General features: G+C 34.4%; 1 protein-coding gene and 1 long non-coding RNA gene across 7 annotated transcripts in view; one reads left to right on the forward strand and one right to left on the reverse strand.

Moving 5' to 3' along the window:
- LOC127862012 (uncharacterized) overlaps positions 1 to 14,720 on the reverse strand; it is a 95,993-nt gene extending 81,273 nt beyond the window's left edge. For both annotated transcript variants that reach the window (XR_008040397.1, XR_008040398.1), the window contains exon 1: positions 14,590 to 14,720. This is a non-coding gene — a long non-coding RNA (uncharacterized LOC127862012). The remainder of the gene's footprint in view (positions 1 to 14,589) is intronic.
- LOC127861997 (sucrase-isomaltase, intestinal-like) overlaps positions 13,987 to 26,793 on the forward strand; it is a 103,185-nt gene continuing 90,378 nt past the window's right edge. For 2 of the 5 annotated variants that reach the window (XR_008040389.1, XM_052400841.1), the window contains exon 1: positions 20,981 to 21,842. Coding sequence is in view for 3 of the 5 variants with exons in the window: in XM_052400841.1 (XP_052256801.1) it covers positions 21,198 to 21,842 (645 nt within the window). In the remaining 2 variants the exon portion in view is untranslated. Of the gene's footprint in view, positions 14,132 to 15,590; positions 15,693 to 20,978; positions 21,843 to 26,793 lie in introns of those variants that run through there. The other 3 variants (XM_052400839.1, XM_052400840.1, XR_008040390.1) reach the window with 3 other exon arrangements.

Below are 26,793 nucleotides of genomic sequence, written 5' to 3' on the forward strand. Positions count from 1 at the left end.
GTCAAACTTACCTATAAAACAGCTAGTGCAGATTGTAACTTTGTCATTTATCATGCAATTGAAAAATAATTTACCACCATGAAGATGCGTCTCTACCTCTAAGCTCAAGGTCATACTGAGGTCAAGGATATAACAAGCCATGTGTTTGTGAAACACTATGTTCCCATATATTTGACCTTTGGCCTTGAAGGATGACCTTGACCATTCACCACTCAAAATGTGCAGCTCCTTGAGATACACATGCATGCCAAATATCAAGTTGCTATCTTCAATATTGCAAAAGTGTACATTAAATGAGCGATTTTGACCCATATATTTGACCTTTGACCTCAAAGGATGACCTTGAACTTTCACCACTCAAAATGTGCAGCTTTATAAGATACACATGCATGCCAAATATGAAGTGGCTATCTTCAATATTGCAAAAGTTATGGCAAATGTTAAAGTTTGCACAAACAAACAAACAAAGCAACAGACAGGGCAAAAACAATATTTCCCCCACTAAAGTGGAGGGGGACATAAAATATAGGCCATTAAACAGTTTGTTAAGAATGTAATTTAATCATTCATCATGCATTTATAAATAATATCAAACACATGATTATGTTCACCATGAAGAGACAGCTAGTAACAACTGTCTTCCATGTTCATAGGTCAAGATTACAATTTGAATGCAAGAAGTTACATTTCGCCCTAAAATAGCTTGACTGCCTTAAACTACATCATTTATTATTCATTTTTTATCTTATAGCATATCACAAGTAATAACTGTCTTCTAAGCTCAAACTTTAAGGTGACTATAGTCCAAAAAGTAACCTAATCATTTGTCATGCAGTTATAAAATAACCAAATAATATGTATTCATAATGTGGAGACGGCTTGTCACGCTGAAGACACGTGTCATTGTGTCATACGCCAAGGATTTAGTTAAGTTTGAGCATTATACAACTTTTCCAGACTGCTTAAAATAACCAAAATTGTTCATTATATGCAGATGACTTGTAACCGGTATAATTTACCCTTATGGCTAGTTCAAAGGTCATGGTCATACTTGAGATTTCCAATTTGGCACATTACGGTTTGTCCAGAATGTCCCTTAATCTTTCATAATGAAATTTTCACCTCGGGTATTTCTGCATAAAATAATACTGAGCAGCGTTTGGCTAGATTAGAAAATAATGCATTGTTTGTTTAATTTGGGGACCATTAACTCCTCAGATTGCTTGTTTTTTTTATGATCTCGCATCTGGAACTTCTCGAACATATTTGGATGTTGGAAGGGCTGAGTACTCTTCACAATACACAACATGGAAAGTCGGTATTTCAGTTTGCACTTTATATGGGAATCATCGAATGCTTAGTATAAAAGTGAAATAAATACTTAGAAGTTTTATTTTTAGCTCACCTGGGCACAATTTGCTCATCATGGTGAGCTTTTGTGATTGCCTTTTGTCCGTTATGCGGCGTCAACATTTGCCTTGGTGACACTCTAGAGGCCAATTTTATTGTCCTCTGAAACTTGGTCAGAAAAATTCTGTCAATTTTATCTTGGACGAGTTTGAAAATGGTTTCAGTTGATTGAAAAACATAGCCACCAGGAGGCGGGGCATTTTTGTCCCCTACCAGTTTCACCGGAGGGGACTTATGGTTTGCGCTTTGTGCGTCTGTGAGTCTGTTTGTCTGTCACACTTTTCTGGATCCTGCGATAACTTTAAAAGTTCTTAATATTTTTTCATGAAACTTGCAACATGGATAGATGGCAATATGCACATTATGCACGTCATTTCATTTTGTTCCTACGTCTAGAATAATGGTTGCTATGGCAACAACAAAAAATATCTGAAAATGGTGGAATTTCTGACAATGGTGGAGCCGGTAGGGGACCATATTGCTTGACAATAGCCTTGTTCTTACATGGCTATTGTTAAACTTTTTTAACATTCTTCAGGCCACATTTATTGTCAGATCTTCATGAAACTTGGTCAGAATATTTGTCTCAATGATATCTTGGATGAGTTCCAAAATGGTTCCGGTCTGTTGAAAAACATCTCCGCCAGGGGGCGGGGCACTCTTCCTTATATGGCTATAGTAAAACCTTTTTTACACTCTAGAAGTCACATTGTAGTCCAATCTTCATGAAACATCGTAAAAACATTTGTGGTAATGATATCTTGTTGGATGAGTTGGAAAATGGTTCCGATCTGTTAACAAACATGAAGGCCATGAGGGTGGGGCATTTTTTCTTATATGGCTTTAATAAAAGCTTGTTAACTCTAAAAGTAACATTTATAGCCCAATTTGAATGACACTTGGTCAGAAGATTTCTTCTTATGTTAACTTGGTTGAGTTAAGAGATGGTAATGATTCATTAAAAAATATGGCCAGCAGGGGGGTAGGCATTTTTCCATATATGGCTTTAGTAAAACCTTGTTAACACCCTTGAAGTCACAATTTTAGTACAATCTTCATGAAACTTGGTCAGAATATTTATTCTAATGAAATCTGGGCTAAGTTTGTAAATTGTTCCTGTCTGTTAAAAATATTCTGCTGGCATTTTTGCATTTTTAGCTAGACTATATATATATATTCTCAATGTCCCTTGACATATTCCTTTATATTTTGTATACTTCTTTACCAACATGACCCCAACCTATAAACAAGAGCAAACAACTGTATCAAGCATTTTGTAAAAATTATGGCTATTTTTCAAATTAGAATATGCATACTTTTGATAAATCTATGTTAAAGTTTGCGTAGCACCTCAAATATTTTCTATGTCCCTTGACATATTGCTTTTATATTTTGCATACTTCTTAACCAACATGACCCCAGCCTATAAACAAGAGCGGACAACTGAATCAAGCATTTTGTAAAAATTATGGCCCTTTTTCCACTTAGAAAATTGAAAATTTGGTTAAGTTTTGTGTTGAGGTTCACTTTATTCCTAAAGTATCAAAGGTATTGCTTTCATACTTGCAACATTTACTAACTATCATAAGGGGACTGTGCAGGCAAATTTATGTAACTCTGACTGGCATTTTGACAGAATTATGGCCCCTTTTATACTTAGATAATTTAACATTTGGTTAAGTTTTGTGTTTTGGTCCATTTTACTCCTCAAAAGTATCATAGCTATTGCTTTCAGACGTGGAAAACTTGCTAACTATCGTAATGGGACTGTACAGGGCAAGTTGCATAACTCTGGTTTGCATTTTAACAGAATTATGGCCCTTTTTTGTCGTAGTAACTTTGAATATTTTGTTGAATTTTGTGTTTAGATCCACTTTACTTCTGAAGTATCAAGGCTATTGCTTTCAAACTTCAAATATTTTCTTCCTATCATGAGGGTACTGTACCTGGCAAGTTGAATTTTACCTTGACCTTTGAATGACCTTGACTCTCAAGGTCAATTAATAAATTTTAATTAAATTGCCATAACTTCTTTATTTATGAGCAGATTTGATTCCAACCCCAGAATCCCCCCCAAAAAAAAAAAATTATATTTTTTTTTGTTTTCCTTTTTTTTAAAGATCATCTAATAGATGCCCACTACTGCACATTATACCCCCCTCTCAGACCCCCCACCCAAAAAGATTTTTTTTCTTTGAAACATGCTAACAAAAACAACAAATATTTATTTATTTTATTTTTGAAGGACTGTTCAATCATCCCACCCAAGCTATTGCTATCAAACTTGAAATGCAATCTTATTAGGTCATTTTTTGTCTTTATAAATGCTCAATAGATTGTGGAAAATATACCTGAACTCAGAATCGTCTATAAAGTACAACTTCTTTAAAACATAAGCGATCAATATGTTTCAATTATGGTCCTCTTCCACTTATAATATGACAATTTTACCTTGACCTTATTGAATATGAACAATTACCCCCTGATGGCTTACGTTATACTGTCAAGCAATCGAATAGTCGAGCCCGCTGTCCTCCGAAAGCTCTTGTTTATATATTAAAATCGCACCATCCTTTAGTCAGTTAGTCAGTTAGTTAGTCTTTCCGTCCGGATTAGTTTCTGCTCAATGAGTCAAGCAATTGTCATCAGATCTTCACCAAACTTCAAGAAAATGTGTAAAGCAATAACATCTAGGTCAAGTTCGATAATCTGCAAATGGACCCAGACACTCCTGAGTTACGACCCTTGAATCATTATTAAATTGGGATTTTTCTCATTTCCCCTCAATAACTCGAGCAAATGTTATAAGATCTTCATCAAACTTCATAAAAATGTGTAAGGCAATAACATCTAGGTCAAGTTTGTTATCGGCCAAATTTACCCATTGAGTTATGGCCCTTGAATCATAAAAAAATTGTGTTTTTCTTGTTTCCGCTCAATGACTTGAGCAATTGTCATCAGATCTTCACCAAACTTCATGAAAATGTGTAAGGCAAAAAGATCTATGTCATGTTTCATAATCAGCCAAATTGACCCAGCCACTCCTAAATTACGGCCCTTGAATTATTGAAAAAATGAGTTTTTTCTCGTTTCCGCTCTGCAGCAATTGTCATCCTATCTTCACCAAACTTCATAAAAATGTGTAAGGCAATAAAATCTAAGTTGAGTTGGATAATCAGCCAAGTTTACCTACCCACTTCTGAGTTACTGCCCTTGAATCATACAAAAATTGTGTTTCCACTCAAAAATGCTCATAACTTCTATGTCGCTTCAGATGTATCCTTCATATTTGGTATGCAGCGCGCGTATATGGACAAGGCCTTTCCGTACGCACACAAATTTTGACACATTTGACCATGACCTTGAACTTAGGGTCCGCGTTTAGGTTTCAAAATCGGGGGCATATGTCTTCCGATGGAGACAGCTCTTGTTTTTATTTTTATGCTTATGTTTTATTGTATGTTGTGATTCTATATATTGTCTGCTCAGTGCGAAAATGTCGTAACTAGGTTTTAGCTAAAACAGATTTTGAAAATATCACGGTGATGATAAAAACCGGCTTTCTGTGCCGAAATATCTAACCTCCTAGCCAACCAGGCGCTTAAGCAATAACCATGTGATTATTTGGGAATTTTTCATTGGATGCCGTACTTGTCCGTCAAAACCTGGTATCTCGATCTGTACACAGTGCGGATGATCGAGTTTGTGTAATCTCAATTCATTTTGGAAGAACAGCTAATGTAAGTATTCTTAATATGTGTTGTATGTATTTAATATCACTTATTCACCAAATGTTATTGTATTTGATGGAAAAGTTGTTTAAACAAAACATGAACATGTACATTGTAACATGTGTGCCCTGTTTAAAAAAAATATTTAATACATTTTGCATGCTGTATCATCTTTTTTACTCATATAATAATGAATTTATTTGATTTAACCGAGAGAATGTCTATAATTGCAGATCTGTAGTTTTGGGTGTTGAAGTGAATATAATAATGAAGTGAAAATCTCCTACAAAATAACGAGATACGACCTTTTCGCACAATGACTTTGTGTGACTTAATCACTAACAGATTTGTTTGTCTTTTTGTTTTCTAACATGTGTATACATTTAAATTGTTAATTCTACATATGTATGCATCAGTCTGTTTGTAAGGTCTCGGACATCTTTTGATATTTGCTTAATATATCACATTACTATAACATGGTACATTACTGAAGTCTGAACACATTGTTGAAACAGAAACTTAAATCTATCGTTATTAAAGATTATTTCTTTTTAACGACAACGCTATTAACTTAAAAAATAATAAGTTCAAATGCACTTCTGTGTTACTTCAGGACTAAATGTGTCGCCATAAAGTAGGCTCTCGTATTTCATAATCTTTTATTTTTTCAGGTACATATCTGTTTCAGATGGCCGAACTGGGTAACCTACCCCAATTCATTTTAGTTCAAATATTTCGCTCTCCGGATCCGCACGAACTACTTCAAAGTATAGCATTTACAAACAGGAGATTTCATGAAATACCCCGGTAGTACAAACTATTTCAATTTTATGAAGGAACTTGTCTATGGAAAATCAGCTTGAGATATCTGTGATAGATTTACAAAACATTCTGAAACATTCGGTCGCATTCTTATAATTTCTTATTCCGTTGGCTCAATTACGTTTTCATTCCGCAAATATAGACTGTTTGTTTGTTAAAGAGCTCTGTAATGCCAGAGGGTTGTATTGGTTGGACCTCACTGAGTGGACATTATCAACTTTGTGTTCCATTCCGTGTCTGCCAAACATTGAAATACTAAATCTATCAGAATGTCGAAGTTTGGTGGATGAAGTCTTTGGAGTAATTTCGTCTTTGCAAAATTTAGATCCCCTGTACGTGCACTTCACAAACATTGCACCTGAAACAATCGTTACTATATGTGAACCATTGACTCAACATCGTTCAAGAATACTGAAACCAGAGTTGTTGCATTTTCACCACTCACGAGTCAAGAAGATGAGATTTCGTTAAACAGATTAGTAAAAAAACGGTACATAATGTTGTTTTTACATTTTTACACAATTTGAAAGTAAAGATGTTTTCTAGAGGTAGGATCTTAGTAAATCTGGCCTTGAAAAAATAGTCTGAGCCTCATTTTAATACTGACGATACTAGGTCAGAGAGGAGTAGTTTTACTATACAGGGGCCAAAAATTGAGGAACGCGAATCTACAAGCTATGAAAAAGACAAGTTAACTGAAATCGATAAATCAACTTCTGCAACAAATTAAACCAGAAAATAACCCATTTCTATCGAGACAAAACTTGGAAATGATGATGAAATGTTAATAGCTACAAAACGTGATATTAACAATAACAACCACCTATTGGATAACGATGAACCTTCTAATATATCATTTCATAACGATGACGATGTAGCAGACCCAGATTGGAAAGACACTGATCCTCGAAGCTCAGATACATATGACTACCCTATGGACAACAATGAAATTGACCACCAAAACGTGATAGAAACTAATGTTACTGAAAGTTAAGGTTCCAAAACAAAACAAGTTCTGAAAGATCATTTCAAAAGAGAAGTTCAAAAGAAGAAACAAACGAGAGGAGAACAGCTTTTAGGGGTGTTGAAAGATAAAGATTCAGGTGTGAAATCGTATTGCGTTGAACGTGCTGGACGATTGCTTTGTCCAAGAAAATGTGGGAAAAGTGCACTAAAACCAGCAAAACAAGACAATGTCCAAACTTAGATGATGAACACAGAACGATGATTTTTGATAAGTTTGGGGAAAAAAACATGAATTGGAAACAAAATAAATTATACGTAATTAACCAAGTGAAAAAGGTTGAGGTAATGGCAAAAACGACAGGAACACCTTCGTCGAGCAGAAGGAACTTTTTGTACAGGTACTATCTGACAAAAAGAAGTGAAAGAATCCCAGTTTGTAAGAGTATGTTTACAACAACATTGGGTATAAGGGAGAAAACAGTTTACAACTGGCTGAACGATTTAGAAAGTGGCAGACCAAATACTCAGAAAAAAGATAATCAGGGTGCTAAAGACGAATACAAGAAGCGTGAAGAGTCGGCCAGAAAATATCTTAATAACATTCCAAAACTTGAGTCACACTATTGCAGGGCTTCTTCTAAGAAGAAATACTCTGAACCTTTATTTGAAAGTAAAAATCATGCGTTTCGTGAGTACAGAAGTTTCATGGCAAAAGAACGAAAATCACCTTATCACAAAACTGGCTTGTTCGAATTGTTGGAACAAATGAACTTATTGTTATGGAAACCAAAATAGGACCAGTGCGATAAATGCTGTGAACATAGCTGGGAACGTAGACGACGAAGATTACCAGCTTCATATAAAATTTAAAGACGAAGCCAGACAGAGCAAACATTCAGATAAGGAAAGAGCGCAGAATGACCCAAGTGTTAAAGTAATATATATGGATCTAGTCAGAGCCTATTGATATGCCCCTGTTTAGAGGCTAGTAGTCTCTACTACAAAATGAAACTCTCCTGTCATAACTTTACACTGTTTGATATAGTTACCATAGAAGCTCAGAACTATTACTGGCATGAAGGGGAGGGCGAACTTAATGCCAACATCTTTGTGACATTTGTGATTGATTATCTTAATAGTATTGATCTTTCAGATGTTAAAGAAATACTCATGTATAGCGACGGTTGTACGTATCAAAACTGTAAAACAACCATAGCCAACGCCTTGTTGCTTTGGGCAACTAGAAAAAAATGTTTTGATATATCAAAAGTATCTTGATAGAGGTCACGCGCAAATGGAGTTTGACAGTGTTCACTCAAGTATTGAACGCAAAATAAGAAAACAGGCGATTTACGTTTCGCAAATGTACGTAGACATGATTTCAGCCGCATGTCGTAAAAACCCCATACAAGGTAGGGTATGTGGACGACATGTTCTTAAAGAGATATGACGAACTTGCCTATTACCCATCAATACACCCAGGTACTGGAGTTGGATCACCAATTGTGACTGTTAGAGTCAATATTGAAATACTTGCCCGAAGGGAAGATTCAATACAAGTTAAACCATGGTGATTCCGACTTCATCGACATCCCAAAAGCCAATTGTGTTAGAACTCGCACGATTCATGTTTCAGACATAGACCTGGTTGTAAACCTATACAGCAATAACCTCCCAATTAAAAAAGCGAAATATCTGCATCTGATGCAGTTAAAGTCTGTAATACCAAAGGATTTCCATGGATTGTATGACAGTCTTTCGCACGCAACATGAAGTTAGAAAACACGATTGTCATGAGTTCACATATAATTTATAGTACAATGTGCTTACATGTGTATTGTGAAGTAACAACTAAAAAGTAAATTGTTGACATTTGTAACGGAATAATGAATTCGCCATCAAATTTTGATCAGACAGACACGCATCAATTTTAAACATGCAAGTCCACGACTGATTGCACTTTATTAGTCGTTGTAAGTCTGTCTGGTTGAAAGCCGAAGTCGGAAACCATACTCCATAAAAGTAAAATGTTTAATTTTCTTATCAAGGCTTGATATGTATTCCATGCTTTTGACTTACTATATGTTATTGCATCTGATTTGTAAAATGTGTATTGTGTATTCAGGGGTCGGCCTAGAGTCAAATTTTAGAGCAAAGTCACTTCTCTCTTGACATGAAATTGGGGAGAGGTCAGGACGGATCAGGGAAAAGTGAGAAGTGACATTTGCTGATAGTTATACACGATTTGTGTTATATAATTGTTATATGCGTGCATTCTAGAAGTACTTCATATGTTTATTTTGTATCCAATGAATACACATAAAATTAAATAATCTTAAGTGTTTTTATTGTTTATTGTTGCTTCATAGTCCATATTAATAATAATTTCAGCTACACCCTACCCACCTACTGCTCACAAATGAAGAATAGAAATATATTATGCTTGAGTTTTTCAAACAGTAGAGATTATAATATGGTTTAGAATATAACTGTTTACAAACGCTACAAGATAACAGAGCATCTTACATAATAGTGAGCATTGATTCTAATAATAACACTTTCGCAATGCCAATTATCAATCGTATATATAAAGATATAGATATAGATATAGATATATATATAGATATATATATATATATATATATATATATATATATATATATATACAGAGAGAGAGAGAGAGAGAGAGAGAGAGAGAGAGAGAGAGAGAGAGAGAGAGGGAGAGGGAGGGAGGGAGGAAAACATTTTCAAGGGTACTTCTTTGAACAACTCAGGTAATCAGATTTAAGCAGAGATTTTGCTTTTCGAAAGGCAAGTATTTGCAAAACATAATACCAAAAGTGAAAACTATACTCTGTGGCGTTACACGTATCCATACACAGGGTGTTTAGAATTCTGGAAGAAATACTTTTTGTCATATTTTGTCTCAGTATAAAAGAAGCATTTCAGAGGTCATTTAAGAACCCAAAAAATGGCTTGTTTATACATGTGTATGGAAATTGCTTGACCGCTTGAATGTCTATGTCGGATAAGTCTCAGTTTTTGGGCACATAAGAGCCTGTCGGTACAAGCAGTGAACTCCTTGTCAGCAAGCATCAGTCTGCATTATATACTCTATTGCCTGTGATCTGAACAATTGTGAACAATTAAAGGTTTTCTATTCACATCTTTTATCAGTTCTAGGTCATTGAAAGTGTTATCAAACATTTTTTTTAATTTTCTAGATAAGTGATCAAGTGCTCAAATAGAGCTGAAAATCGTTAGTTAGTATTGTTAAAATATCATGAAACATCTTATCATAACATGTACTGGCCCTTTATTGGCCATGTAATATTACTGGTGACATACCCACCACATTTAAATCAGAATATGCAAAGTCACAGACTTTTCATATGTAACCAAGCTGACAAAGTCAATCCCATATTGTAGCTATCAGTATCTTAGTTTGAAGTAAATGTTCAAAGTCAACAATCTGGCCTAAAATGTTTCGACAATAAATGATGTTGATAACCCAAAATGTCCTATGGACGTTCTAACATTTAACCTGTTTTTTCATGTCAGGTGATTTTATGACATGATATCATTCATATAGGTGAAGTGAATGTAAGATAATTGAACTATTATCTGACTTTATCTATTGTTTTTTTTTTTCATTTATAGAACATCGGATGATTAAACTATTTGTACTTTGCTCTAAAATGTGATATACAGATAAAGATTGCAAAATATTTGTCTGAGAAGTAGTAAATATTAGTGTGTATGCAATCTTACAAATTCAATAAATGACATGTGACTGAAAAATGGCCACAATATTTTTGGTTTCATGTTCATTTTTAAACATAACTATTATTACACTATACAATATTTTGTGATTGCGCAAAAGTTGAAAAAAAACATGTTTTCGATAGATTTTATAGATTTTCCTATGATCTAGAAACTTTTTTTATAGAAGCAGTTCATGTTATGAACTTTTTTTGTTATCACTTTCTGCAAGCTGACTAAATGGTACTTATTAATTTTGCTAATTAAAAGTTTGGAATAAATAAGTACAGTTTTCCATTTTATCGCTTAATGTTTTCACTTTATTTTAGACCTCTATAAACAGAGTGTTGTAACACGATTTTGAAATAGCTGTTGTTACTTGTTATTCATACTGCTTTTTAGCGCAGATAATTGGTCACAAATTCTGTATAGGTATTTTGTGGCGACTATAAATAATGTCCAAATATATCTTTGTGCGTTACTTAATTTGACGATAGTCTACAAGTTCATGTTGTAGACATACATGTATGACTGTTACGCGATAGCATTCGCATGCTTTTATTAAAAGTTCATTTTGAATTATATGATTTATAACGGTAACTTTTTCTTCCGTCGACTTTTTTAACCAGTCACGCACTTGAATGACTATTGCCGCTTATTTTAACATGAGTGGTCCATAAATATACAACACTATGATAGGTATCAGAGTTCCTTAGTGAATAGTATGGACATGTGACTTGGAAAAACAAGAAGTACGTTGTTAAATGAAAAGTTTCCATGATGTGTTACGTTAAATGTCACATTGTAACAGAGTACTGAGCAAAAGATGGACATGTTTGTTAAATGTTTTATCTTGTAGTCGAAAAGTTTTTTTTATAAATATTGTTTCACTTCTAAAAATAAATAACATTAACATGTTTTCTTTTATTTCTATGACGATTTAATTTATCACACAAAAAAGGTTCATTTGTGCAGTAATGATTTCCCAGTCAGTGTGATGAGTATGTTGACATCAAATAATGTCAAATAACGGTTAAGAATGCGATTGTTTGTATTTTTATACATCTACGATTCAATCTGACAGATATCAACATAAAGGTATAGATATATGGAAATACGCATTCAAGTAGCAAGGATAATTACATATCTCGAGGGAAAACTTCATTATATACCCTGTGTATATGTACTACACAGTACATTATTGCTTTCCCTGTTTATGTGTTACAATTATTAATTTGCTTTTGTTGTGTTGCTTGACTGTTTATGTTTAACCAACAGTTTAACCCCGCAGGTAACCTTTTACCTATTACCAAGGTCTGTTATCAAGGCAATGTTTGTCTTTTTTATCTCATTGTCTGATAGTTTAAGAATGCAGTTCCATTGTTTTACTATATGATTGCTTACTCCTGTATGGGTACATATTTTTACTTTTGTTGTTCTGCTGTACAATCTATGTTTACCTGATAGGTAAAGGGTGCAGATTGTATTTAAAATTTTACCAATACCCTTTATTCAAGCCAATATGTGTTAAATACTTTTCATATGTTGTCTGATGGTTAAGGGCAGCCCCTACATTGTTTTACACTGGGTTCATGATATCATACTACTTAACCACTACATTTTAATATTTTGCTTCGTCAGGTTCTTGAACATTTAAGGTTAATCTTATAGTTTAAAGCTGCACATTCATTTTCACCTCTTAACAGGTACCTGTACTTAGTCTTAATTCCAAAATCTGTTGTATACATCTGTTTGGTCATCTTGTTGGTTTAAGGCCGCAGCTCCATTGTATAACATATTATTGTTTACTTTCTTATCGATACAGGTAATTTTTCACCTATAACAAAGGCCTGTAATTAGGGCCATATCTGTTGTATATATCTCCTATGCATGATGGTTTAGGGCCACAGATCCATTGTTTTCCTATATTATTGCCTACTTTTTACCGTTACATCTTTTTTATATTTATTTTCGTTGCTTTGCTTTACAATTTATGTTAACCTGACAGTTTAAGGCTGCAGGTAATTTTTCATTTATTAATAAGGCTGCTGTTTAAGGCAAGTATCTGTTGCTTATATCTCCTATGTTGTCTGGCGGTTTAGTGCTCGGATCGGGGATTATACTATATTATTGATTGCCTACTCTTTTACCGGTACGTTGTCTTATTTTATGGTGTGTTGCTTTGCCGTACAATTTATGTTTACCTGACAGTTTTAGGCTGCAAGCAAACGTTTCACCTTTTAACAAGGCTGTTTATTAAAGCCATTATTTGTTGGATATATCCCCTATGTTGTATGACAGTTTAAGGCCGCAGATACATGTTTTTTTTTTCTTCATGATTGCTTACTCCTTTAAGTGGGCATCTTCTTACTTTACTTTTGTTGTTTTGCTGTAAAAGTTACGTTTCCCTGACAGTTAAAGGCTGCAGGTAGTCTTCCACCAGTTTTACTAGCGCTTTTACTTTATACAAATATTGGTTGTTTTATGTCTGACTGGTTAAGGTCGCAGCTCCAATTATTTACATATAGGTCTAAGTCAATTTTGTTGACAATAAGGTTAAGCAGTTCTTATTAACACTGCTTTTTTCTGGCAGTGTTTTTCTTATGGAGCATACACATATAATTAAGTTATGCTTATTCTAGTGATCGTTGAACACCAATCCTATTGTTTTCAATTAATTTACTTCACTAGGTTTTATAATTTGTTATTAATTAGCAGATGGATGATTTAAGCCTAGCTTATAATGCTTATTTGTCCTTAATTTTCACATATCTGACCTTAATCGTAAGGCTACGTTTATATTCATTCAGGGGCAACTACCCCCTTTTCGAATTGCGGTCCTCTCCCGTACTTCATGGGCGGCGGGGTTCCCGTTCCGGTCCCCTTTGTGGCGTGTTTTTACCACCCATTATGCCTTTCTGGAAAGAATCTGTTCTATTTTTATCTTTTTTATGGCATTTTATAATAAATGCCCGTTTTCAATCAACAATATTGTGTTTGTTCTTTCCTTCAAGTCATACGAGTCCGTCCGGTCTATGACCTTTTCATTACCACCGAGGACAATACATAAATAATATTTTATGCACACATAAAAGATTTTATGTCATTGTACGATTTCTTAATTGTTGAACATTATATTGGTTCAAGCCTTATATTTAATTACTTGTGTATAACCTCAGGGTGGGGTCACATGGGCTCTTTTGACCAATCAAATTCAGTGTTGGCCATTGTGGCCCTTTGTATCCTTTTAGACTAACGAGGAATCCAATATGGTCGAAATTAACCAATTAAACCCTTTAACCCCAGGTATTTTGCAATGTGTTTACTCCTGCTGATGGTTATGCTGAATAAATACAAATAATAATTTGCTGAAAGACAGACATTGCCTGGGCTGTTATGCATAAAACTGGATGCTAGAAGTGGTTCAAATTTAATATGAGGTAGGTGTAGTAAAAATAGTCTATTGTATAAATTATTTAATTTGAGATTTATTCATTTAAATTATGGTCTATTATGTAAGTTTTTCATGTTGTGGTTTGTTTAAGAATGTTTAAAACTGTAGTATATACATATTTTATTCAGTTTTACATTGTTGTTCATTAAAAACATTTAAATACACATTGGGATGTACATTTAAACTATTGCGAACATGTCATGCACAAATTATAGTGTGTGTATATGCAAACAGATTCTTTATTGATGTGGGATGCTGTGGTGAACTGCACATGAAGGTATAACAATCATAACCGCTCCTCATTACTTAAAACTCATTCTTCAAAAAACGAAATTACTGAAGAAATCTTAAGATCGTAAGCAATACTAGGCCTGTACATTTATGCAATGGTATACTATTGTTACACTCCCTGACTAGGTATCATACCAATAATTAAAAAATTACCTTTACCCCTAAAATATTTCTAGTGGCTCCTGCGGTTATGAAGTGTGAAAAATGCCCACTAGATTTCACAATTTTATTTTAAAAATTAAGAAACGAGAAACATTTCAAGTACTACAACTTGATAAAGAACTGTATTCAGTAAATGGTAAGTAGACCCATTTATACAAGTAGTAGCAAAATGAAAGAATGTTGAAATTATGATAGCAAAAGTCAAAGGTAATGTCTTTCAAATTTGTCATCCTAGACCAACTATAGATTCATGTAATGCAAGCTTGCCAATGTTAGTAATATTGTTGAGAAAAACTTAACCATTAAGGCAATAATATCTACCAGTTGTGTGTTTTATAATTAATTACATTTGCTTTAAATTTTTATCAGAGATTAATCACCTTGCATAGCCACTTTTAATACTATATTTTAAATTTTATATGTTGCCATGACGTAGTGGAAGAGGAGTCCTCTTAGAGATCTGGAGGTCACGAGTTCGATCCCCTCTGTGGGAGCATTCTTTAGATCTCCCCCAGATACACCAATTAAGTACTGGTTCTAGTCTAAGGAAACGGACTCTAGAGCATTTCAAATAAGCCTAATAGGCTTTCTATGCAATTGAGCTAAAATAAAAAGGTTTACATTAAATTCTGCATTTCAATATGTTTACAAATCTTTACAGTGAATTTAGGTTTATATAGCGCTGAATATATTATTTTACAAGTCAAATGTATTTAATGTTATATTTAAGTTGCCATCAATGATAATCTAATAATCTAATACACCAACATTGTTCTTTAACCTATAAACTTCATAATTTTGGCTTGTTCAAACATTTAAAAGACCATAGCCTAAGACTTAAGATATACTTAGGGTGTAATGTGTGTCCCAAATTTCTCTGTTTCCAGACAGAGTACGTATGAATATGATATCTACTGCATTTCTGCAAATCCTGCTATAGGGGGGTCTTTTATCATTTACTTGTATCTTTTTGTACTGCGCACATTAGGATTTTTGACAATTGCGACGTGGCGGCATATCCCCTTCAAATGCTTTGGAATTGTTTTGTCTGCTTCTGAAGAATACATCCGCATGAGATATTTCCTTGCTTTTTGGTATGTTTTTCTATGTCATATATGTTTATCTTAATGTCTTAAAGGGGCCTTTTCACAGATTTTGGCATATTTTGAAGTTTGTCATTAAATGCTTTATATTGATAAATGTAAACATTGGATCTTAAAAGCTCCAGTAAAAAATCAAGAATAATATTAAAAAAAGGGAAAAAAAGTAGCCGGTACCAGGGCTCGAACCAGTGACCCCCGGAGTCTTGGAGTTAGTCTGAAGTAAAAACGCATTAGCCCTCTTGGCTATTCCGCTGGGCATACACAGTTTAAGTATTTTATACGTTATATAAGCAATCTTCGTAGTTTCGTAAATTTAAACCACAACAACAGAACTTTCCAAATTATTCAATCGTTCCGCGTTGCAACTCTTTATTACTTTAAGGTTTTCAAATCGTCAAAAGATACATATAATGGCTATATTGGACTATGATAAATGTTCAGTTATACTGTTTCCTCACAAATATCATAACTAAAACGAAAATTTGCGAATCTGAAACAACTTTTTTCAATTTTGTCAATTTACCAAACCGTGAAAAGATCCCTTTATAAACTCAAAAACTGTATATACATGTTGAGTAAATATTGTCACAGTGGCAAGTGGTTTCTCCTGCAACCTTTAAGTTCAAGCTGCATGTCTATGTTAAAACAATTTTAAGCCTTCTTGTCATTTTGCTAGAGCTTGCATAGTAGTTTTAAATTAAATTAAACAAATGGTTAAAGATTTAAAATCATCCATATGAATAATGGGTCATATAAACATAAGACAGATTGATGTAAATTGCTTTGACGAGCATGGATGTAGTTTTTAGCTCATCTATTTTTTGAAAAAAAATTATAAGCTATTGTCATCACCTTGGCGTCGGCGTTGGCGTCCGGTTAAGTTTTGCGTTTAGGTCCACTTTTCTCAGAAAGTATCAATGCTATTGCATTCAACTTGGTACACTTACTTACTATCATGAGAGGACTGGGCAGGCAAAGTTAGATAACTCTGGCATGCATTTTGACAGAATTATGTGCCCTTTTTATACTTAGAAAATTGAAAATTTTGGTTAAGTTTTGCGTTTAGGTCCACTTTTCTCAGAAAGTATCAATGCTATTGCATTCAAACTTGGTACACTTACTTACTATCATGAGGGGACTGGGCAGGCAAAGTTAGATAACTCTGGCGTGCATTTTGACAGAATTATGTGCCCTTTTTATACTTAGAAAATTGAAAATTTTGGTTAAGTTTTGTGTTTAGGTCCATTTTATTCCATAAGTATCAAAGCTATTGCTTTCATACTTGCAACACTTACTAACTATCATAAGGGGACTGTGCAGGCAAAGTAATGTAACTCTGACTGGCATTTTGACAGAATTATGTGCCCTTTTTATACTTAGAAAATTGAAAATTTGGTTAAGTTTTGTGTTTAGGTCCACTTTATTCCTACAGTATCAAAGCTATTGCTTTCATACTTGCAACACTTATTAACTATCATAAGGGGACTGTGCAGGCAAAGTTATGTAACTCTGACTGGCATTTTGACGGAATTATGTGCCCTTTTTTTCCTAAGAAGTTGAAAATTTGGTTTAGTTTTGTGTTTTGGTCCACTTTACCCCTAAAGTATCACAGATATTGCTTTCATACTTGGAACACTCGCAAACTATCATAAGGGTACAGTAAAAGGACAAGTTGCATAACTCTGGTTGTCATTTTTACGGAATTATGGCCTATTTTTGACTTAGTAACTTTGAATATATGGTTAAGTTTTGTGTTTCGATCCACTTTACTTCTAAAGTATCAAGGCTATTGCTTTCAAACTTCAAATACTTTCATGCTATCATGAGGTTACTGTACCTGGCAAGTTGAATGTTACCTTGACCTTTGAATGACCTTGACTCTCAAGGTCAAATTATTAAATTTTGCTAAAATTGCCATAACTTCTTTATTTATGATTAGATTTGATTTAGACTTTGACAAAACTACTCTTACCTGACTTACCCTCCCCCCCCCCCCCCAAATCCCCCCCCCCCCTATTTTCCTATTTTTTTTTTTTTTAAGATCATCTCACAAATGACCACCACCACCCTCACACTTTACCCCCCCCCCCCCCAATTTATTTTTTTTGAAACGGTTAAAAAACACAAGTATTTATTTTTATTATTTTATGTTAGAAATACCGTCCAACCATCTCACCCAAGAATCCCCCCCCACCCGAATCCCCCCCCCTAATTTTTTTTTTTTTTTAAGATCATCTCACAAATGACCACCACACCCTCACACTATACCCACCCCACCCCACCCCCCCATTTTTTTTTTAAACGGTTAAAAAACACAAATATTTATTTTTATTATTTTATGTTTGAAATACCGTCCAACCATCGTACCCAAGAACCCCCCCCCCCCCATTTTTTTTTTTTTTTTGCATTTTTTTCCGCATTTTTGGAAAATAATGTTAAAAATGTCCACACCCCCACACTATACACCCCTCTTCACTGCACCCCTCCCTCCTTTGTGATTGAAAATGAGAGTCCCTTCACCTTTAAAAAGAAAATAGATGAGCGGTCTGCACCCGCAAGGCGGTGCTCTTGTTAATATATCTGGTATGAGTGAACAGAATTTAAACAGCATGTTGGGACACAAAAACCAGGTCCAAAGGTGAACCTCAAAAATCTAAGATTCAATTGTTGAATACAAGAAACCTTTCATTTTCACTTAGCAGTGGGGTTTTTCGTAACAAATCGGGTCCGGTATTTGGTCCCATTCCTAATGGAAAAAAGTATGACTTGTATTTTTCCTAAATAGGACTTAAACAATCCCAATTGAAGGTTTCCAAAAAAAAAATTTTTTTTTTTTTTTTGGGGGGGGGGGGGGTGATTTTAGCATTTTGTTCATCTCCCATCCAGCCATGTAAGTTCAACCTTAGTAAAAATAATACTGAAAACACTTCTATTCTCAATTTTAAGTTTTATTAAGCAAAAATAGTGACAACATCTATTTCCCAATTTTTGTCAAAACGCAGCTAATTATCCCAATTGAAAGAGACCCGGCCCAATTCCCATAATGGGAAAAAAAAATGCTTAGTCTGGGTCATATCATTGTTTAGCTTGGCTTATTGGTCATGATATAATATTACAGTATTTCAAATAGCAATATAGTCTTATTATCCCTTCACAACTTGGATTTGTATTTTTACACATTTGTAGTCCCTTAGATAGTTAGATAAAAATTAAGACCTTTCTAAATACATGTAGCTAGATTCAAGTTTTAAAGGCTTCACTTCCAACCCTAAGATACTGATGAGCAGCAAACAGCATGAAACCTGAACAGACTGCGAGTTAAACTCTCAAGCTGCTCTGGTTTTATGCTGTTTGCACATAGCCATTTTCACTTTGCTTGTGAGGGGGAAAGGTTTAACAGACTGTAATTATTGTATAGTTATTTTGTATTTAAATCAATGTACTAAATATTGTAAGATTAACTTAATTGTTTAAAAATATTTATGGTAGGTTCTGTCGGTTAAATAACTGTAAAAAGTCACAATTTTTCATTGAATTGTATCCACACCAGCATTACAGTGATTGCAATATGTAACTTTGAAAGTAATTTCCTTACTTATATTATCATACTTATTTTTCTTTGTGCGCCTTAGAGTATTCACAACTTTGAACAAACATTACATAGATGCTTATCTCCTTTCCAAGGAAATTGTTATATTGTTGTATATTGCTATCTAATGCCATGTTTAGACACCTTTAAACCAGGTGTATGGCACGCCTGAACCACAAAAAAGAGAAAAACTAAGTTTAAGTAACTTAAACTTAGTTTTTCACTACTTAAACTCAATTTAAGTAACTTAATTCGAATTAACGCTACTAAATGCATTAAGTAGTTAAGAAGAGTTATTTTCTATTTATGTGAGAAAAATGAATTAAGCAGAGAAAAACTTAGTTTAACTCGTTAAGTGCGCCCGAACAACAAAAATTGATTTTAATTACCGTTAAGTTACTTAAATTGCATTTAACGCTGCTTAAAATTAATTTAAGTGCTTTCGCATCGTTAATTGTATTTAATTATTACTTAAGTAATAAAATTTTTACTTAAGTTGAATTATTAATTATCGTTAAGTCAAAACTCGCGTCCGAAAATAAGCATATGAAACAAGCGTTTTGATTGGTTGTCAGGTTTGTTAATAAATTCTGTGGTCACCTTACTGGACCTCCAATTTTTTTACCAGTCATGTCCTGAGGTCCTGTGAGTTTGGCTGGGACTGTAAGATATGCATTGCGGTTTAGATCTATTTAAAACAATTTGCCTAACATTTTTTTATACCTTTATCTGGAATTTGGGAATGAATTAAATTTAATCCAGGAAATCGGGAAAGGACTCAAAGGAGCAAAATAATAGGTACAGGATTTCGGGATGGGACTCCCTCCTTACCCCCTTTATGCATGACAGGCCAAAAAGTTTGTTATATTTAGCATTCTACTCACCATAACGATCAACTGAATGACTGCTGTGTTGAGCATGTTGAGTCAAATCAGGGAGACTATCTCTGACTAACGCTACTGACTGGATGGTGCTCTTCAGTAAATCATCTGGGACGGTGTGGTCATTCTCAAGTCTCTGCAAGTTTGTAAGAAGACTGGCGATCTGGGTGCGAGCTGCAGAAACGTCAAGGTTGCCGTTCTGTTTGCCTCTCTGTACATCTCTGAGTGTTATTGAAACTCTTTCAAGAACACTGTCAGCTGTAGGTAAATGCGTGCGTTGTAACCGATCCATTGCAAAATTGTAAATGGCGGTAGAAGAATATCCTTTCCTGTTTACGTTTGTTACGACGTTTCTGATTGGCTTAGGTCTTCCGGATCATTAACTGACCAATCAAAACAATTCGACTTTACAACTTAAGTAAAATTCCTTACTAAAGTTGAATTCGTGTAACTGAAAACATATTTTAAGTAGAAAAACCTATTTTAACGCAACTTAATTGAAAATAGTACAATTGATAGAGAAAATCCTTGTTAAGTTGAATTAATTCAACTTAAGTAAGAAAATTACCATTAAGCACCGTTAATGCATTTTCGGTGTTTTAATTAGCGTTAACGCCGCGGGAACCACAAAAACTACTTAAATTCATTTTAAGCAGCGTTAATTCGAATTAAGTAACTTAAATTGAATTTAAGTAGAGAAAAACCTAGTTTAAGTAACTTAAACTTAGTTTTTCTCATTTTTGTGGTTCAGGCGTGCCATACAGGTGTTATCAAATTTGACATTCAGAGATAAAATGTGAAGGTGATGATCCCAATCTAGTCTTGGGTATTCTCTTACAAGTTTGCAGGCAGATATAGTGCTGATTGTTAATTTGGTTTACAGGAATTTCTGATGTAAATCAAAGACTGTGCTTAAATAATTATTAAAAACAAACAGTTTTTGATATGTTTTAGAAAGGTTGTCATTTTTTCAGATGATGAACTTTTAAGCCTTGCAGAAGAGTGAAAGAATTTTATGTGAGAAAAATGGAACAAGAAAATGTCAAGAAATTTCACAGTTTCGATCAGTCTGAGATTGTTGGGGAAAACTATAAATCAAGACGTTCTAACCGTGAACGCTATGTCTGGATTTTTCTTGTTTTAGCTCTTATAGCTGCAGTTATTGGTGTTAGCATATACTTCTCAAAGAACTATGAGAAAAAAGGGTCATCCGAGTCTGGGTCATCTGGGGCACAAACGGGCGACGTTGCGTCCACAACAGCCCCAAAACCAACGTCAACTGCATCTGGTATCGTAACAACTAAACAATCCACTGACACTGTCCAAAGTACTTCTACATCTGGCACAATTGTTCCTTCAACGACTGTGCCACCAACAGAAGATGAGCTCAGAAGACGCATTGAATGCATTCCCGAGGCACAAGGGGGCGTTGTGAAAGCAACACCAGAGCTCTGTGACAAACGAGGCTGCATTTATTCTCAATCAAACAAGAAAGGGGTTCCTGATTGTTACTTTAGTCAAGAAATAGGTTACAAAGTTAATGGTGTAAGCAACACTGCATTGGGTTTCCGGGCTGATCTTGTCAAGAAAAAGGAAGGCCCGTTTGGAGATGATCTGGAAAAGGCTGTGTTTGTTGTGGAGATGCTTGGGGATGACATTATCCACTTTAAGGTAAACTATTCTGTGTACTTTTAATGCGCCCCCTTTGAAGAAGTTGGGTTACTATAGAATCGCTTCCTTTCATAGAGGTCATATTTTCACTAGTTTTGCACCCGCCCTACTGTGAATTCATTGCCCCAATGAATATTCAGCTATTTTACCAGTTGTCAGGTACACATTTGTCAATTAAGATACCATAATTACCAGTGTGCATGTTTATTGCAATACAGAAGCTGTCATAATGAGGCATTCCACTGGTGTTTTGCTAGATGGCATTTAAATACAGCTATATTCAAGTCCATTAAAAAAGGGCCACCATTAGGCTGGTGGGTTTCATTTCATGGCCATAGTTAAACCTTATTAAATTTCCAAGGAAATTTGTTCTACTTGTTACATATATATCAGGACCTATAAAGGCTATATTATAGGCTATATTATGCCTGTTTTTATAGCCCCCTTCAATAAATGAGTTCAAAACTTATAAAGCTGTCCATTTATAATGCTGTCGCATGGCTTCAGGGGTGGCGAAATCTCAAAAAACTATACTTGTCCACGGACAACCATTTAGGAAATTTAACTTGTCCGTTGCTGAACTACACTTGTCCGTTAATGTTTATATAAATTAAAAACGCATTTATTGATTAATGTAAAACAATGTTAAATATACCAAAATGAGTATGATTTGCTAGTTTTGTTTATAGTTGTATTTCAATGGTACATTCATTATAGCAGTATATTATAAACACTATAAAGACTTTTTAAAACTTTTAATCTTGCAAAGCTAGTGTTATTAAAACATGTGTTGAACATAAGTACATCGTAATCTTAACAAATTAAACTAGTCCAATATGTCGACCTCATCAGACTGAGGCTATGCGCCGCTACTGGTAGCAATTTGATTATCATCAACTGGTTACCATTTAAAATCTGTTAGCCAAGATTCTTGAAAAGTTCTGGTGCGTTTAATAGATCATATTTTTTATCATAATCTTTCTTAGTTTTTTTGGGAGGTGGACTGCTCAAAGCTTCGGGTTTCTGCTCCGTTGTTGAAGATTTAAAAAAACTAAATGTTCCATTTTTACTATTAAAGTCGTCTTAAATAACAAGGTAGACCGTGTTTTGATTATCTTACTTTGATACTTTTTATTATCGTCTGATTGTAAAAATAAAGAAACCAGTCTGTACACTGTCTAACAGTTGGGCCGAATGTTTAAAATGCGGCATGCTCCTGGTCTCTTATAGAATAAGGGAGATCACTGCTCAGGAGAGTGCCCGTATTTTTAGCTTGATTGCTCCGCAAATAGCACTGACAATGTAATCGCATGTCAACATCCGGTTTTGTAAACTTAATTACAGCTTTAATACAATTGTGTTTTTTTTGTATACTTGGACCCGACTTTTGAAAAACTTGTTGTCCACGGACAACTTTATTGAAAAAAAATCAGTTGCCCAGACAAGCAAATGTACGACTCGGGCAACTCGGACATTTGATTACGCCACCCCTGGGCTTGGAACCATCATCCCAGTTATATTGGAGTTCAGTGTATGTAACAGTGAACACAATTTTCCCCATCTGGGAAAGTTTACTTACATGGCTGAATAAACATTTGGAATAGCAGATTTCTCTCAATCTAAACACATTTTATTCAGTTGTTCTAAATTATACCAGACTTTAAAACAATACAATTCTAAATGGCTATCAAGGAGTCATTTCAGCTGTTTGCCTTATCTTTATTAAATTTTGTCAGAGTATTTGTTCCAAAAATATATTGGCCCAGATAAAGTTTGAGTGGTTGACGGTAAAAAAGCTAACGGTATGTAGAAGCCATTTTCATTACCCAAGCATCAGAAAACCTGCTCAGATAAGTTAAGTTTCTTAGTTTCCAGCTGAGTCCTATAGTTATTGATATGCCCAGTACATGAAACAGTAAAACATAAAGGAGACTTACTAATGACGTGCATATTTGGGACATATTATGTGGCACTTTCAAACAACATTGCTGGCTCAAGATCCAGTAGGACTGTTATTCCTTGACTGGATAAACACAACAAGTCCATATCCCACACATTACTTCATTTTGCAAGATGAGATTTCAAAGTAAATTGGCAACATGATTGTTATTTGAAGATGATGTGTTGCATTGAAAATCATGTTTCTTGCTTAAAAGATTTGTCTACAGTTTACATTTTTCAATTGTGTGTCAGATTTTTATGGATGTCTTGTAATTAAATGTATAATATTCATGAACAGCCAATAACTGTATGGTACGTAAGGGATTTGGAAATAAATTTGCCTAAATGATCATAGCCAGTCAATGTGATGCACACAAAAAATAATGTTTGTAAATTTAAGGTCAATGCACAACTGACTATTCAAGTTTTTAAGTAGATGGTAGTGTCCAGCCCATTGTTTGTTTTTAGGTCACCATAATCACTTGGTCATGTGATCATCCTCTGTCCGGCTTCTGTTGTGTGCATCATCTACCATTGGCTCATTATCGCAGCAGAGGCCACATTTTTTTCATCCAATCTAGATGAAACTTTATTCAGCATTTTTATCTTGAAATTATCTTGGTATAGTTTTTAATCTGGGTCACATGCATCAAAAAATTAAGGTAACATGGTCAAATTGAAGAAAAACCTTGTAATCAATCTTAAGGCCACAAGTAGAACTCAATTTTGGTGAAACTTAGTGAGATAGAGAGTAAATAATGACAATATTTAGACCACAAAGTAGGTCACCTTATCAAATCTTAGAAAAACCTAGTTATCGCTCTTTAGTAATCTCAATCTTGATGTAACTAGGTCTGAAATTTATTATCACATCATTGAGACCAAGTCATGTATGTCCAAAAACTAGGTCCCCATGTCAAGTTTCCACAATTAAAGGTCAAAGTTTACCTCAAAACCAGGCGAGTACTTCAGGACCATCATGACCCTCTTGCATAGTTTGTGATGACAAACTTTTAAAGAAGCCACATAGTCTTCTTAAAGGTCAAGGTCGCTGATGGGAAAATGCCATGCATTTGCATTGTATTTGCATTCATGATTATTTTGACTTAGTACAGTATTTGTTGTGATAGTGTGATAGATGTTGTTTTCACATGTCTGTCCACCCAAAACTCATTTCTGTATGCAGTGGTATTTAGCAGCAGCATCTGTGTCCTATGGACACATTTATAACTTTGAACTACTTAGCAAAGGTTACTGGAAGCCAAGTAAAAGATAAGGCTATGGACTATTTCAAGTGATGTGTTTAAAAAAAAGAGTTTATATATTGAAACAATAGTGTACGTAGGTTGGACAATTTTTGCGTGTACACTTTATATATATATATACAAGTTATGTTCCAAATGTCATTGTAACATAAATCTGTACATGTGAAAATTAAGTTTTCAAATAAGATAAAATGTAGCATAATGATAAATAACTCATCTTGGAATTCTGAAAAAAGTTCTGGATCATTGCCAAAAAAATAAGTAGAAGCATACAACTTTTTTGGTGGCATTTTTAAACCTATGTAGTAATTGCAGAGTATACAATTTGCTTAGATACGGAAAGATTTAACTTTCCACATTGTTTAATTTGCAAATAAACAAAAATTTCAATAAATGCCCATTTTTGCAATAACTTCAGTTACTATCTGAATTAAAGAGATAGACACACAAGCAACGTAATTAATTGTACAAAATAGCTGTAATCATCTCTGGGTAATGTACCTAAGAGATATGAAATAGTCTGTGCAAATAGATGACATATACTGACCAGATAACCTGCGTCTTTCTAAAGCACTGATCATGCTTATTTCTGTAATCAATCATACACCTGGACTAGTAATCTTCTCATAAGCCAGAAAAATTCGCTTTTATCTGATATCTGGTTCAACAGTCAAATTGTCACATTCCTTCATCACTTTGACCTTACACAGAAGGCAATGACACTTCAACAATTATCAGTCAGTTTTAAATATGCAGAGGGGGTAATCCCGTGACAAACAAGATGGCGAGGTCCATGCCGAGGCAGGTATTTCTCGACGTTTTATACCCGTTATTACTTGATTTATTATTTTTATTCCGCTCACTTTCCAGCTATATTAGGAAGAAAATTACTCGCTTTTATTCCATGAAAAATTTCGCTGTATATCTCGACTTTACACGGTGCAAATTTTTTTAGTGAGATGACCTAATTAGGGCTCCACTAAGAAAATGTGCGGGTAGTAAAGTCGAGATATAAAGCAGTCTAAATACAAAATAAACGCTAATATCCTTTTTACTGATATGACTGGAAAGTGAGCGTCATTTAAAAAATAAAAGTAAGTAATAAAGGGTATAAAACTGCGAAAAATAACTGTCTCGGTATGGACGTCGCCATCTTGACTATCACGTGATTACCCCCTCTGTAAATGACACATGTGAGTATTCTACTGGTGGAAGCGGGATACTCTTATTTCAACTAAGTTATCCAATACCTCACAGTCACCAAGAAACTTGTCAAATGTTGTAATATTACCCCAATGCATGCATCTTTACTCGCGTGAGTTTCAAAATACAATGCTTAGTTAAAACACATACTTGCCGGGGAGAGAAACAGTTAAAGTTACAGCTTTTTTTAGAAAACTTCTCTAAAAAATGTCATCATATTTCTCACAAAATAATGTACTTCAGTTGACTCTGTATCAAAGCTCTCAAAATGTGATTTGTTTAACCCTCTGCATGCTGGGAAGTTTGTTGTCTGCTAAAATGTCGTCTGCTGAATTTCTATAATAGCATTTTCTTTGATTTTTTCAAAGAATACTATCAGAATAGCAAACAGTTTGGATCCTGATGAGACGCCATGTTCTGTGGTGTCTCATCTGGATCCAAACTGTTTGCAAAGGCCTTCAAAATTTGGTTCCAGCACTGGAAGAGTTAACAAGAAATATCTTTCAAAAAGATATACATGTACGGCATTGATTGTGGTTGGA

The sequence above is a fragment of the Dreissena polymorpha genome, chromosome 16 (genome assembly GCF_020536995.1).
Source record: "Dreissena polymorpha isolate Duluth1 chromosome 16, UMN_Dpol_1.0, whole genome shotgun sequence".
Classification (NCBI taxonomy): domain Eukaryota; kingdom Metazoa; phylum Mollusca; class Bivalvia; order Myida; family Dreissenidae; genus Dreissena; species Dreissena polymorpha.